The sequence below is a fragment of the Schistocerca serialis genome, chromosome 2 (assembly GCF_023864345.2).
Source record: "Schistocerca serialis cubense isolate TAMUIC-IGC-003099 chromosome 2, iqSchSeri2.2, whole genome shotgun sequence".
Classification (NCBI taxonomy): domain Eukaryota; kingdom Metazoa; phylum Arthropoda; class Insecta; order Orthoptera; family Acrididae; genus Schistocerca; species Schistocerca serialis.
The window spans coordinates 762,138,046-762,154,418 of NC_064639.1; the positions used below are offsets into that span (position 1 = coordinate 762,138,046).

Genomic DNA, 16,373 nt, shown 5'->3' on the forward strand with positions numbered 1-16,373 from the left:
AGGAGAATTGGAAAAGTACATAGTGAGAGTTCCTCAATGCTATCAGTTGAGTCACAAGAGAATTTGTTAAAGACAGGTAAACACCTAAGGTTATTTCAATTTCATTACCTGCCATTACAGATAGAATCTAGTTACTACACACACCAAAAAAATGTTTTGCATTACTCCAGTTCCCAGAATTCCTGAAGATAGATGTTGACTGTGGATGTTCTATCACAGAGACAGTCCCTTTGACTGTTCAGAGATGTCACTAAACCTGACCAAAGATGTAAACAACCATGCATGAGGAGAGCCTACTAGACGGATGCGGCTCGACAGCCGATCAGTTCCAGTCATTCCACCAGGAAGGAGGTACACGGCCAGTGAAAAAACATTGGTTAGTTCCCATTACAGACGAAATTATGTTCAAAGTGGAATTTAACGTGCCCAATCGACAGAGCGATCCTTAATTAGTGAAGTGTGATGTTCGTTTTATCAGTGTGTATTAACAGGGGCAGTACAACACAAAGAATTACCAGTACTCCAGCAGTGACAGCACAGTCCTGAGCTGTGCTGGCTCTACCACCATGATCAGCACTACTCAGCTGCTGCTGGAGTTCTGATAATTCCTTATATTTTACTGTTACGGTTGACGTTGCAACAAAACGAATACTGCGCAATGGTAATGTGGGACCGTTCTATTGAATGAAACACACAATTCTGATTTAAAAATCATTTTGTTTGTATTGGGAAACACTGTCACTCTCCATTGATGCTGGACGCTGTGAAACGTGACCAGTGGAATTTGTTTGAGATGACTTCAGCTACATGTTGTAAAATCGAATTTGCAAATATCTGCCAAAACCCCAGAGAAAATGCACCCATAGGAGAGATATCCATTGTATGTAAATAAGTGTATCCCTCGCATCTAACTCAACAGGAAGTGGCCAAAATGTATAGGTATTAAATACACCCTTGTGTATAAGAGGAATTTTTAATACGCAACTTAAATGTTACTAGCAGTGAACACACAAACGTCAATTACTTTACACAACTGTTAACCATTGTCCGCTGTAAATGCTATTGGGAGTCTCTTACCTTTGTCACCTTTCGTCAGCTCCAGATATTTGCTACTTGCACAGGATTAATTAGATGCAGCTGTAAAATACCTTTTTGTGCGTTTACAATTACTATAATTAGATCAGTTCCTGTTCAAGCTCATTAAAAATAGACATTAGCTTCTCATTGATGAGTCAAAGCTATTCCTAGATTGTATTGTATGTTAACAGAGGCTTTCATTCCTTATGTAATGATCTGTCCATTTCTCTCTTTAGAAATTCCTGTATAATCAAAACTCATTAAGGTGGCTTTTACTGTTGTAACTTGCTCCCTAGTTAATCTAACACATCAAAGTTTGCTTTAAAATAAGATGTGCCACCTTCATCTAAAGTACCAGATAATACCTTATTGATTGAAAAAAAAGAAAAAATTCAATAATTCATGTGTGGGATTGACAGGAATTTTGTAAGTTATAAGTGGGCCATTTCATGCCAAGTGGCCTAATTTCAGGAAAAGTCCCCACAGGACCAACACGGATTTTGTCACATATGTTCCCATTGAAAATGTGTAGAGTTTTACTTTTGCCAATATAATAATTGCAGAAATATAGTCATTTGTTTGTCCTCAAAGCACAGGTGTTTACAGAGCACCTGAGTTTTCGGCAGCTTTGAGACATATCTTGTCCAGCAATATTCTTGAAAGAAAAAAAACTTAACCTTCCTGTACAACTTTTTGCCCTCTGTTAAGTGAAATAATAAAAAGAAATATTCTTTGGGCAACTTTCATATCAGTATTTTGAAACAAATTAGCCAAAAAAGATAGATGCTGGAGAAAAAGTGAAGCTTAGCTTTTTATATCTCCAGAACTAATTACGGGATAAACTTGAAACTTTGCATGTGATAACCTACCAATGCAAAGTCTTAGAAAATAAAATTTCATTCTCCTATTGCTTTCCAGTTGTTTGAAAATTGAGTTCAAAGTTGACAGTTTTTGTAAAAATGCCAAAAATGATTATTGTTAGCCAACTTTTACAATCTTCTATAAATTCTTTTAAACCATTTCCATTAGAAAGACCCTGTTCTAAAGGAAAAAAAACTAGATTTTATTTTACAATGCAAACATATAAAGCCATAAGAAAATATGATGGTGGAGGCACACTGAATATGCACCCATATTCTACTGGTACTCAAATTAAATTGGACATCTTTTATTATGTTCAATATATGCATTTATTTATGTAAAAGTGGTGGACTGCAAATTTGAAGGTAGTTTAAACAATCTGTGCAGCTGCTGTTATGCAACAATTTTACTACTATGATCTCCAGCACCTTGATAATGCACAGTTAAATTCGGAGTATGTAAATATGAAAAGGAAAGTTGTTGCTCACTGTATAGCAGAGATGCTGAGTCACAAATAGGCACAACAAAAAGACTGTCATAAATATCGGCCGAGAAGGCTGTTGTGAGAACACACACACACACACACACTGATGGTAGTAGCAACTGGGTGGGGGTAAGGTGGAGGCTGGGCCGGGGAGTGGGAGAGATAGTAAAGTAGGGTGGAGGACAGTGAAGTGCTGCTGGGGAGCATGCAGGGACGAGGTGGAAAGAGGTTAGGACAGCTAGGTGCAGTCAGGAGGTTAGAAGGAGGGCAGGGGAGAAGTGGGGGGGGGGGGAGGTAGTGGAAAAGGAGAGAAGTAAAAAGGCTGGATGTGTTGGCGAAATGAGGGTTGTGTAGTGCTGGAATGCGAACAGGGAAAGGGCTGGATGGGTGAGGACAGTGACTAACAGTTAAGGCCAGGAGGGTTATGGGAACGTAGGATATATTACAGGGAAGGTCCATGTGGCACAGGCTGTGAAGCAGTCATTGAAATGGAGGATGTTGTGTTGTGCAGCGTGCTCAGCAACGAGGTGGACAATTTTTTTCTTGGCCACAGTTTGTCAGTGGCCATTCATGTGGACAGACAGCTTGTTGATTGTCATGCCCACATAGAATACTGCTGAGCGTGTAGATCACATGACTGGTTTCACAGGTAGTGCCTTTGACGGGATAGGTGATGTTAGTGACTGGTTTGGAGTAGGTAGTGGTGAGAGGATGTATGGGACCGGTCTTGCATCTAGGTCTATTACAAGGATATGAGCCATGAGGTAAGGAGGTTGGGAGCAGGGGTTGTGTAGGGATGGATGAGTATATTGTGTAGGTTCGGTGGACAGCAGAATAACACTGTGAGGGGGGTGGGAAGGATAGGGGCTGGGCATTTCTCATTTGAGGGTGTGACAAGAGGTAGTCACAACCCTGGTGGAAAATGTAAGTCAGTTGCTCCAGCCCTAGATGGTATTAAGTTACAGCGGGAATGCTTCTCTGAGGCTGAATGGTGAGATTTTGGAAGGTGGCGGAAGACCGAAAGATACGGCATGGGATATGTACCACATGTCACTGCAGATGCAACAACCACAGATGGCTAGTGTATATGGAAGGGACTTCTTGGTATGGAATAGGTGGCAGCTGTCCAAGTGGAGGTGTTGCTGGTGTTAGTAGGTTTGATATGGGCAGAGGCACTGATGTACTCATCTTTGAGGTGGAGGCCAACATCAAGGAAGGTGGCTTGTTGGGTTAAGTACAACCAGTTGAAGCAGATGGGGGAGAACTGTTGAGGTTCTGGAGGAATGTGGATAGGGTGTCCTCACTCACCCTCGATCCTAATCACAAAGATGTCATCAGTGAACCTGAACCAAGTTAGGGGCTTAGGATTCTGGGTGTTTAGGAAGGATTCCTCTAGATAGCCCATGAATAGCTTGGCGCAGGATGGTGCCATGTGGGTGCCTATAGCTGTACTCTGAATTTTCTGTAGGCAATGGCTTCAAAGGAGAAATAATTATGGGTGAGGATATAGTTGGACATGGTGACTAGGAAGGAGGTTGTTGGTTTGGAATCCGTCGAGCGTTGGGAAAAAGTGTCCAACAGCGGTTAGGCCATGGGCATTAGGGATGTTTGTGTAAAGGGAGGTGGCATCAACAGTGACAAGCAGGGCCCATGTCATAAAGGGACAGGAAATGTGGAGAGTCGGTGGAGGACACACGTGCACGACATTACTAACACTTGCTTCTACCTGTTTGTTTTGCAACATGCTGTACCAACAAGTTTTCCCAACTTATTTAAAAATCTCTGCAGTCTGTGCTGCCTTCTGCACTGCCTCTCTGCTCGCAACGCCTTCCAGCCATGCAATTCTTGGCACCAGCAAAGCCCCTGCAGCCACACAGCTCCAATTACATTATCTGCTTCCTCGTAGTTGGCAGACTCCTCCAGCAAGTCTGTCGGCTGGTGTCACTGCCTCCCTCTCTGCAACACTTGGCTCTCATGTCTGTCTGCCTACTTACCTCCCTTGTAGTCAAACCCTTGCCATTCATGGATCTTCCCACCTATCGAAAGACCTCACACTGCCCGCTCTTTGTCAGCCTGCTTCCCGCATAATCAAATCCATGCTATAACTAATTTCATGAAATCACAACTTCATCAAAAATTTCCCTAACCCAGAAAACTAATTATGGGCAGGGCACTCCTATAAGACCTGCCCAGTGAATTTATTGTGTGCACAACTTCTAATGGATAACACATTTTTTAGGCTCTAGTCATAGATCCTAAAGAGATTTGCACAATAATTTATGTGACAGGAAGGTGTCTGACAAAAACATTCTTACGTTTGGATAGTGTAGCTCAGTGTCGTTTGAACTGTTGGCGAGAGAGCACTTCAAATTCGTGCTGCTAATAAGCAGAGTACACCATTTGTTTGTTACATATTTTTACAAGCTTCAAACAGGAATGAGTGCAGTAATGGATAGGAACTGTGATTGCTGTGCACAGATGCGAGCTGAGTTGGTGACCCTTCGCTCACAACTCCAGGCTGCATTGGCTTCCGTCACACAGTTTGAGGCTGTTGCCAAGGAGCATCACTGTGGGGAAGCGGGGGGGGGGGGGGGGGGGGGGTCGGACGCAGTGATGCAAGGAACATCAAGCACATCCCATGTGTTCCCTGATCAGTCCACTGCTGTGGCTGCCCCGGGAACTGCCTGCACTGAGGTTGACTCCTCACCCGTGGTGGAGTGGGAGATGATTCCAAAGTCTGGCAGGCAGTGAAAAACTTTCGAAGGGCCCCATAGTAGGGCCTCCCTGGTTTGTTTGACGAACAAGTTTTGTGCATTATCTGTGGCTGACGATGTCTATGAGCCGGATGCAGTCGTCCACCCTGTTCCAGCGGAAGCTTCTCGGCCCACGAGGTCTGGGCATTCAGAGGGTGGGATTGCTGGTAGTTGGGAGCTCCAACATTACGCGCGTGATAGGGTCCCTTAGGAACATGGTTGCTGAGGAGGAGGAGGAGAAGGAAGCCAGTGTGCACTCCGTGTGCATACCGTGAGGAGTCATTCCGGATGTGGAAGGGTGCTTCTGGATGCCATGAAGAGTGCAACGTGCAGCCAACTACAGGTGGTGGCTCATGTCAGTACCAATGATGTGTGTTGCTTTGGATCGGAGGAAATTCTCTCTGATTTCAGGCGGCTAGTGGAAATGGTGAAGACTGCCAGTCTTGCGTGTGAGGTTAAGGCAGAGCTCACCATCTGCAGCATCGTCGATAGAACCAACTGTGGTCCTTCGGTGCAGAGCCGAGTGGAGGATCTGAATCGGGTCAGGAGTCCACTACACACAGGAAGCGGTGAAACAGGTAGCGGGGGCTGTGTGGAAGGGACTGGGCAGTTTTTTAGGTTAGAGGGTCTCAGAGAACCACAGAAACGGCGTCTGTCTAAAAGAGGACAGGTAAAACACAGTAAGGTAGTTGCAGAAACGATTGGTATTGTAGTTGTAAATTGTCGTAGCTGTGTTGGGAAAGAACCAGAGCTCCAAGCACTAATAGAAAGCGCTGAAGCTCAAATAGTTATAGGTACAGGAAGTTGCCTAAAGCCGGAAATAAGTTCAGCCGAAATTTTGTCAAACAATCTAACAGTGTTCAGAAAGGATAGATTAAATACAGTTGGTGGTGGAGTATTTATTGCTGTCAGAAGTAGTTTGCCTTGTAGCGAAATTGAAGTAGATAGTTCCTGCGTAGTAGTATGGGTAGAGGTTATACTTGACAGTGAGAATAAACTATTAATTGGATTGTTTTAGCAACCCCCCCCCCCCTCCCCCCCCAACTTGGAAGATACAGTTGCTGAAAGTTCAAAGAAAACTTGAGTCTCATTTCAAATATGTAGCCCACTCATACAATTATAGTCGGTGGTGACTTCAATGTACCCTCAATATGCTGGAAAAATTATATGTTTAAAGTTGGTGGCAGGCATAAAAGTCATCTGAAATTGTACTGAATGCTTTCACGGAAAATTATTTTGAACAATTAGTTCATGAGCCCACATGAAGCGTAAATGGTTGAGAAAGCATACTTGACGTCTGTAACAAATAGTCCTGGACGAATAGTAAGTATCATGATGAATACAGGAATTAGTGACCAAAAGGCAGTTGCTGAATGCTGTAACACCCACAACCATCAAAAAGGAATGCAAAGTTCATCTATTTAAAAAAAGCTGATAAAAATGCTCTTAGTGCCTTTTTAAGAGACAGTCTTCACTCCTTCCGATCTGATCATTTAAGCGTAGAAAGTTTGTGGAATGATTTCAAAGAGATAGTGTCGACAGCAGTTCAGAGATATATACCACTTAAATTAATAAGTGATGGTACTGACCCCCATGGTACACAATGTGTTAGATCGCTGTAGCAGAAGCACCGAAAACAGCATGCCAAATTTAAAATAACGCGAAATCCCCAAGACTGGCAAAGTTTTATGGAAGTTCTAAATACAGCGCGTACTTCAATGCGAGGTGCTTTTAATAATTTCCATAACGAAACTCTGTCTCGAAATTTGGCAGAAAACCCAGAGAGATTCTGGTCATACATAAAGTGCACCAGTGGCAAGATTTCAATCAATACCTTCACTGCGCGATAACAACGGTGAAGTCACTGATGACAGTGCCGCAAAAGCAGAATTATTAAACATGGTTTTCCGAAACGCGTTCATCGAAGAAGATGAAGCAAATATTCCTGAATTCCAATGATGAACAACTGCCAGGATGGCAAACATAGAAGTAGGTATCCTCGGTGTTGCAAAGCAGCTTAAATCACTTAATAAAAGCAAGGTTCCTGGTCCAGATTGTATACCAGTCAGATTCCTCTGAGTATGCTGATACAATAGCTCCATATTTAGCAATTATATACAACCATTCGCTTACAGAAAGATCTGTACCTAAAGACTGGAAAATCGCTCAAGTCACACCAATACCCAAAAAGGGAAGTAGGAGTAATCTTTCGAATTACAGGCCCATATCACTAACGTCAATTTGCAGTAGGGTTTTGGAACATATTCTGTGTTCGAACATTATGATGTACGATTTATTGACACATAGTCAGCACGGATTCAGAAAATATCGTTCTTGCGAAACACAACTAGCTCTTTATACTCGTGAAGTAACGAGTGCAATCAACAGCGGATGCCAAATTGATTCCATATTTTTAGATTTCCAGAAGGCTTTCGACACAGTTCCTCACAAGCGTCTTCTAGCCAAACTGCGTGCCTATGGAATATCGCCTCAGTTGTGCGACTGGATTTTTGATTTCCTTTCAGAAAGGTTACAGTTCGTAGTAACAGATGGAAAGTCATAGAGTAAAACAGAAGTAATATCCAGCATTCCACAAGGAAGTGTTATAGGCCATCTGTTGCTCCTGATCTATATTAACAACATAGGAGACAATCTCAGCAGCTGTGTTAGATTGTTTGCAGATGATGCTGTCATTTACCATCTTGTGATGTCATCAGATGACCAATACAAATTGCAAAATGATTTAGATAAGGTATCTGTATGGTGCGAAAAGTGGCAGTTGACCCTGAGTAAAGAAAAATGTGAACTTAGGGAGTACAATTACAAATAACCTAAATTGGAACGATCACATAGATAATGTTGTGGGTAGAGCAAACCAAAGGCTAGGATTCAATGGCAGAACACTTAGAGGTTGCAACAGGTCTACTAAACAGAATGCTTACACCACGCTTGTCTGCCCTATTCTGGAGTATTGCTGTGCGGTGTGGGATCCGCAGCAGGTGGGACTGACGGATGACATCGGAAGAGTACAAAGAAGGGCAGCTCATTTTGTATTATCTCGAAATAGGGGAGATAGTGCCACAGACATGATACATGAATTGGAGTGGCAATAATTAAAACGACAGGATCTTCTCATGAAATTTCAATCACCAGTTTTCTCCTCCGATTGCGAAAACATTCTGTTGGCACCCACCTACATAGGGAGAAATGATCATCACAATAAAATAAGAGAAATCAGGGCTCGCACAGAAAAATTTAAGTGCTTGTTTCTCCCGCGTGCCGTTTGAGAATGGAACTATAGATAGAGAGCTTGAAGGTGGTTCATTGAACGCTCTGCCAGGCACTTTATTGTGAATAGCATAGTAATCATGTAGATGTAGATTCAAAAGCTCCAATTTATTCATTAATACATGGCCGATCATGACTCATGAAAAGGAAACAGTCAAACAGTTGACTTAGTAGCGACTTGTTGTGTCTTTCAAAAAGGTGTGTATTATTTTGTTTAAAAACACTAGAGTATGGAATGGAATACAGAGACAACATTAAAGCTGATAGGAGTTTTATCATGAATGAGAATGTTTATGGGATCCTACAAACTGTGAAAAAAAAAACTGAAAAGATGAGATGCTTAGAGGGAGATAAGTGAGCTGTTAGAAAGTAATGTAAGTGGTGTGGAAAAAACGTGGGTCATTTTGGCATCCTTTTTTTTGTGTGTGAATGACAAAGAAAAACAAACAAAACTGGAAATGACCATTAATTTTTCTGCAGCTCTCCTAAAAGAAGTGTCTTCTTAGGAAATTTAAGGCTTACACGTAATTCAGTAACAATATGTAGATTTCATTTGGAAAAAATTATCAAATTTCATATACTCCAAGTCAGCTTTAAGGCCAAACAATTTTGTCCCACCACACTGTTCCCTTCTTTTTAAAACAGAGGTCATCCATTGTCATCATTTCTTCCTCTTCTTTTCCTAATGATCGTCTCCTTGCAGTAAAATCAATCCTGCACATGTGATAACTCTAAATCTTCTTCTTTCCTCATGATGTCTGCCGGTAAAATTGCAATTAAAACACTACTTTATAAGAATAACAAAATGAGAACAATGTTGGCAAGTTATCAGAGCCAACTGTGATTCTGCTTGGCCAGATCCCTCAGCCCTAACCCCTATGGTGAGGATGAGTGGCCAAATGCCAATGCAGTGGCGATAAACGTTCAGCTGAATCCATTGACTGCAGTTCATTGGCCTAGTCTGTACATGGCTTAACACAGGTTGTGCATCAGAGCCAAAGTGGGATCAGAATATGCAGCAGTGCCAATGCTGGTTTTGCTGGTTTTTATAAAGGCTTGCATGATGCATCTCCCAAGCAGTTGTGCACTTCGCTCATCTCTGTTCCTTCCAGACGCTTGTCTGCAACCGGTTGCTTGGCCCGCAGTATTGTGACTGCAAAAGCAGTCTCTTGTGCATACTAGCATACTTGCATACTCGCAGATTTGAGGTTACTCTTTTACCCACACACAGTACGCAACATTATAACTCTGGCTATTCGCACCTGAGTACCTCACGCGATTCATTCGCGACTCTCTTCAGCAGTCTTTACTCCTATGTACAATTGCTTTTTTCAGCTGATGAATCAAGTGCTACAAAGTTTTGCCTGAGGTTGTAGTAAGTTCACAAATTGTAAACTGCAGTCAGTCATTGGTCAGAGATGTAATCCACATCTGTAGACTGTCAATTCCCAGCTACCCCATCACATGGCGTATGGTGCCAATTCAAGCAATCACATTTATCAGTTTCACGCAATGCAGAGCGACGAAAATTGCAATATTGACACATGTCTTAACTTTAAACATGTAGTAATTACTATTGCAGTTACCTGTGAGTATCAGCATCATAGTAGTCTTTTATCTGCTAAGTGGTTATTACTGTGGACATTCGTATCTGTGCAGCCCTTTAAGCATAAGTTTGCAGACAAACAGTTGTTAAGTGTACATCATTTAATCAGATTGATGGCTTTGCAACAAAATAAACTGTCCTTTTTCGAAACATAATCATGTTTTGAAACAGGCCTGTCTTCGGTATTTGTGGAATTAAATTTATATTGCAGTAGTGTTTCATTGTATTTTCTCTGTTGTGCATACAAAGGCACTTTGTAGTTTTATCAGCATACAGCTGTTACAGGATACAGTCCTGGTGTCCTAGAATCTATAGCTTCATTACCAACAGTTTTGCTCTTTTACATATACATATTGCTATGATATTTTGGATTATTTTTGTCTTTGAAACAACACCAATCTGCAACTTCATAAAATTCACTCATTCATTCCAGACTTTATACAATAACTCTCAGTAGAAACTGTGTGTGACTGAAACCGAGTAACTTGCTAGATCCCTGAATACGATAGGTTACACTTTTACTAATGGTTCGTACAAAGCTTCTGTAAACTTCAACATAGTTAGTGTGTGAGCACAATTGATGAAACGTGGCATAAGTTTCCCATAAGCTAGCAGTGGAACATCGGCCAGAGAAGAGGCAACAAAGTGGTCAAATGCTGTACTAACCTATTTTGAGCGTATGTCACTGATGACTGAAGCTATTCGCTAAAAATTATGAAAAGCTGTAGTAGTTGGCTGCAACTACAAAGTTGTTACAGTTCATGTTTCACTGAACAGCAAACTATTTTCACAAATTTATTTATTTATTTTCATTGTTAAACTATTTTCACAGTATAGTTAAAAGTGAAGAATGTAGTTAGAAATCTTTAGATGCCCCCACCACCCCACAAGATAATTAAATGACCTCCAAAATGTTCACGCTTCCTCTTTTTTGGGAGCTCTGTAGTGTAGGAGGTCAGGATGTTTGAGTGGCAAGTTGACTTTCATGTTTTGGGATTGCCATTGTCAAGTGTGAGGCAACAAATGTTGTCCCTAACATCAAAGATGAGCAAATATAATCCCTTTTGAATCTGTATTTTAGTTTTAACACTTAAGGGGAGTACAAAAGTAATGTTGGTAAAAATGTCAAGTTTTATGTTTTTATGGAAAATTGTTGTTTGGAGTTTTCTCTTTAATTTGTAGTATGTTTTGTTGATTTTGTACAACAAGTATTTTTAATTTATTTTGAAGTAATTTACAGCACAAGTAATTTCTACAATTTCCACGAACAGTTGTTTGGTTATGACAAGAAATCTCAGGAAGTAGTTGCTCATAGGAGGCAGTGATTTATGTTGATTTATAGCAAACATCCTGCTGCATAGGTTTTCTACATTGGTTGTTGTGACATCATTTCCTGTTTGTGGTATACTGCATGGTATCGTCCCTGTTTTGTAAGGTGCATTACATCTTTCATTGCGAATATTTGGACTTTTTTGTTGCTCATTGAATTGATGTTTCCGTCTCTAATGTGACTCCATCAAAGGGTATATTTAAGAAGAGAAGAAATAAGGGAAGTATATTCTACAGAAAATCTCCTCTTGAAAGTTTACATCCAGAGAATGAGATTGGTCCAAGCAACACTGAACAAAGTTTTTTTGTCATCAAGTATTTCAAGGAAGAAGCTTGTGAACAGTAATGAAATGTACAGTGAAACCACTCCAGGAATATCAGTTTAACATTAGGTTCAAGTGTATTAAAAGCAATGATTAATCAAACTCCATGTTGTAATTTGTGTGGTGGAGAGATAATTATTTCTGAAAATGTCTCCAAGAGAAACATTTTAGTTCTTAGTTTGGAAGTATAAGTGAGAGATTAATAAAGAATCTGGACATCTGAAAAATGTAAGAATAGTAACCTTTCTGAGGTGAATGTCAGATATTTCTAAGGGCTGAGATGCATTGGTTAAGGCCTCAGTGCTAAAAAAAAACTTTGTTTGCTCTTATCTGTCTATTATGTCTCCCTAATAATGTTTCAAGATACACAGATGCTTTAGGGAAACCAGTAAAAGTAATTATAGAGGAATCAATGAACTGGGCAGCAATCTAAGCAGTTGAAGAAAATGATGCTAATGACGACATTTGCTTAGCATTTGCTGGAGCATCAGTCTAAAACTTCTTGTGCAGCTGCCACAAATATTATTGGGCAGGTGCTTGATGTTGAAGTATTGTCAGAACATCGCCACTAATGTGTAAAAGTGGGTACTAATAACGAAAAGAAAAAAATGTATGAACACAACTGTCAGAAAACATATGAGAGATCCATTGGAGGGATGAAAGGTGCCTCAGCTGTGAAGATCTTTCAGCACTCTAAAGAACAACATGGGGTTAACTGTGTTAAAATCATTCATTGGTGATGGTGATTCCAGTTAATTCATATCAGTAATTGGCAGCAGGCCCTGTGATGACCTAATACCACAAAAGTTAGAATGTGTGTGTCATCTGCAGAAATGAATGGATTCTTGACTCTGTAAAATATGGAAATTTCTAGCAAAAAGCTTGAAGATCACAAGAGGACATACGACTGACAAAACAATCAATCAGCTAAAAGACTGCTATGGCCAAGAGTACAAACAACTTGGAAGGAATGAGAAAAGCAGTATGGACGACATTTTTCTAAAAGACATAGAGTTGTGATAAGCCACTACACAACTTGGGTTAAATTGTCTGGTGTAAATAATGCAAGACTGAGAATATACCCCTAGAATCACCATCATTGAAGTAGTTTGGTTAGTAATTAAGCCAGTGTGTATAGATCTAGCACACCCAGACCTTCTGAAGATATGTCTCGCAGGAAAAAGTCAAAATGTAAGTGAGCTTTTCAACAATGTTGTATGGACCAGGGTGCCCAAAAACATACTTGTATTCCTGAAAACACTGAAGATTGGCTACAGCGATGCTGTGGTGACCTTCAGTGATGGAAATGCAGGCAGAATAAAAGTTCTAAAACAATTTTAAATTAAATTAGGCCATAATACAGAAAAAATCCTTCAAGAATGGGATAAACAGTTAGTCTAAAAGGCAGAAATTATGGTCAAAAATACAACAGAAGCAGCAAGGTCCCTCAGATTGAGAAAGAGTTCTGGTACATCCTCAAGAAGATAAAGATTACAGAGCTAGAGTTTTAGGCTGTTTCTTCATTCAATAGCCAGTTTTCCTTTATGTTAACTGTCAAGTGGACTTTCTGAAAAACTACTTTTTTCCTCAGAAGTTTCCCATTATCTCAGAAACTCCCTAAACTAAAACTCTGACATTTTTACCTCTTATTAACAGCAGTACTAAGGATATTTGGGCCTACAGTGGTAGAGATAGTACTCGTAGTTTGATCATAAAAATAATTTTTTTAAAAAACTACATTAATTTTTAAGATCTTCATTAAAAAAGTTTTCTCTTTATTCTGAACAAAGTTACATACTTGATGTAGATAAATGAATGTATAAGGTATGAGTCTATATTCTGGTAAAGTTTTGTTATATTACCATGGCTAGTTTATGAAAAAATGGGATATAAATATATTGAATCTAACATTATCAGTATAAGGTATTGACATTCCACTTAAAAGAGCTATCAAAATTTGTTACTGTGTAATTTTTAAATTTATTACTTAAATTTTATAGGTACTTTTTTGGGGAAGGCTACACGTATGGATCTCAGCTCTCAAAACGAGGACCAGGTATGGAACGCTTGTACCCCCAAGGAGAAGTTGATCCCATTCCTGATTGGGTTCATAATATGGTCATTGAACCACTTGTAAAAGCAGGAATTGTACCTGATGGCTTCATCAATTCGGCAGTCATTAATGATTATCAACCTGGAGGCTGCATAGTTTCTCATATTGATCCTATACACATATTTGATAGGTTAGTATTACAATGTATCAGTTACCTCTAGTCAAGAGTTGACTGTTTGTTGGAAGGATTTTGATGCATAATTTCTCATGTTACATTTAAACTAAAATATATCTTTTTGGTGGAATTAAAGTATTTGTTTAATCTGCTGTGTGGATTAAAATATTTGCATTGATATTTTGTGTGTGTGTGTGTGTGTGTGTGTGTGTGTGTGTGTGTGTCTTCTAAGGCAGAATTTGCTGTGTAACTTAAAGCTCTGCATAATTTTTCTAGAAAGTGCACTCATGTAACCGCATAATATACTCAGTGTGCGGTGATTAACCCTCTGTTGGTCACAGCCTTTTTGTAACTTTGTTGTAATGTGTCAAAAAAGCATACAATAGATTCCCCTTGATTCTGTCCATATGTTGATTGGGTGTATTTCACCATCATTGCAAGCATAGTATCTGTGAAAAAGTGAGCCAACACTCAACTGGGGCTTTGGCCAATCTAGCTGCTCCTATGACCCCTGAAAGGTGAACGATAATATTTTCAGATCGTCTGTGGTTACCCTTATTTGGGGGCTTCCAGGTCCATTTGGTCTTTCATCATTTCCAGTTGTGAATTGTGGATCTTCTTCAGTATCACAAGCCTGTTCGTCATCGGTATACTCTTGTTTGGTAGTGATATTATTTTATCCCCTTCAACCCAATCTTCTGATGCAATATCATTTTCTTCACCTAAATCTTCTGTTAGCACTGGATCCTCATCACCAACTGTCAAAAGTCGTACTAGCACCTTGATATCTGTCTCATTGCTCAAATCAAATGTCCTCTTCACCACATTATCAAAAAACCTGGAAGAAAGGACAAATGAGGTAAATTAGTTTCACCATAACAAGTTCTGTTGCAAATTACACACATATGAAAACACCCTCGTTTTCCATAAATCTGACAAAATAGTCTCACAAACTGATGAAATATAACCAATAAAGATGAATGCAACAAAAGCAATTCAAAATATGAATGTTGGAAAGTGTGAAGTCTTTGGTCGCAGTGTGCTTTTTTGGCCACTACTCTGGCTCCGTTCCCTGTGACAACATAGATACAACTGCGGTGGGAGGTAAAGAAAACCTCTCTGAGGCAGGAGGGCGCCACCTGCCGCAGGGGAGCCAACCGAAAAATTTTAGCTTCGCTTTTTTGATGGAACTGACAGAGGGTTAAAGATATTAAGGCAGTTGAAAGTAAAAATATGCACAATTACATCCAGATTTTTTTTTACTGTGTGAAGCAGTATTTAAAAAACTGGATGTTACATGTGGTTATGTTATTGGAGATGGGAATAGTTTCATGTAAGTAATGTTCACGTTCTATTATGTAACATATGTTATCTTCTAAACAGAATCAGCAACTTTCATGGCCTGTTGGATTTCATTGGAAGTATAGTAGTGTGTGTCCTGATACTTTGAAAATAGGAATTTCTTGATGACATTAGATAACTTTGTCCTCATATTGCAGAATGCAAGTGTGGAGTGCATTGAACCTAGTAGTGAATATGAAGTTCATGGCAGTTGCCATTAGAAGGTTGAGTTGACTGAGGGGAAATAATACATTTCAGCCACAATGTTTTATGTATGTAGTATTAGACAAATAGCAGACAAAAAAAGTGTTAATTGCAGCAGATTATATTTGAATGCGTATAAGGAAAAGATGAGCTTCCGGAACCACTTGCGAATTAAGTAACCTGGTTGATGGGTACAGGTCCTAGGTGGCACTGAAATATAGACATCTTCCCCTCTGAAATGGATTGGATTTGTAACCTGACCGTTCAGTAACAAATGCAACATCACTAAGTAACTTGAATTATTTGTGTAATTATTCCTTCCAGAATGTATCACAATGCTCTCTCTCTCCTTTTTTAAATTAATTTTGCATGTAGTGTACGCAACACAGGTTGTCTGCTACAGTTGGTGAGCTCTAACAGTGTCAGCATACTTAAGGAGCCTCCCTGTAACAGCCTCAGTTAGTATATCTTTACACACATCAGATTTTCACAGATCACAGTTTAAAAGAAGATTCAAGCATTAATAATTTTCATAGCGAGTCATAAAAATATTTAACATTGATGTAATAATAACATAATACCAAACACAGTCTGGTTGACATAGTTCATAAGTGTATTGAACTTCATGAGTATGAACAAAGAACACTGGTTACTACAGAAATTAATTATACATTTTTGACTTCTAGTAACTGTATGATGATAACCTTCACGCATAGTTATTCACGTGTGTGGGGCTAGGTAAGAAATGCTAGAGCTGTTATCGGGTGCTTCTATACAGGGTGAGGCAGCTAAGTCATAACACCCCTTGTACCTCCCCAACCATAATAGATACAAAGATGCCGTTTGGACAGTGAATTGCAGGGACAGGGGCTACTTGAA

The 16,373-nt window shown here is 39.8% G+C and overlaps 1 protein-coding gene across 1 annotated transcript in view; it reads left to right on the forward strand.

Annotated features, from left to right (window-relative positions):
* Positions 1-16,373, forward strand: part of LOC126457976 (RNA demethylase ALKBH5-like) — a 121,625-nt gene that overhangs the window by 14,997 nt on the left and 90,255 nt on the right. The window contains exon 3 of the mRNA XM_050094738.1: positions 13,722-13,964. Within this exon, the coding sequence (XP_049950695.1) occupies positions 13,722-13,964 (243 nt within the window). The remainder of the gene's footprint in view (positions 1-13,721; positions 13,965-16,373) is intronic.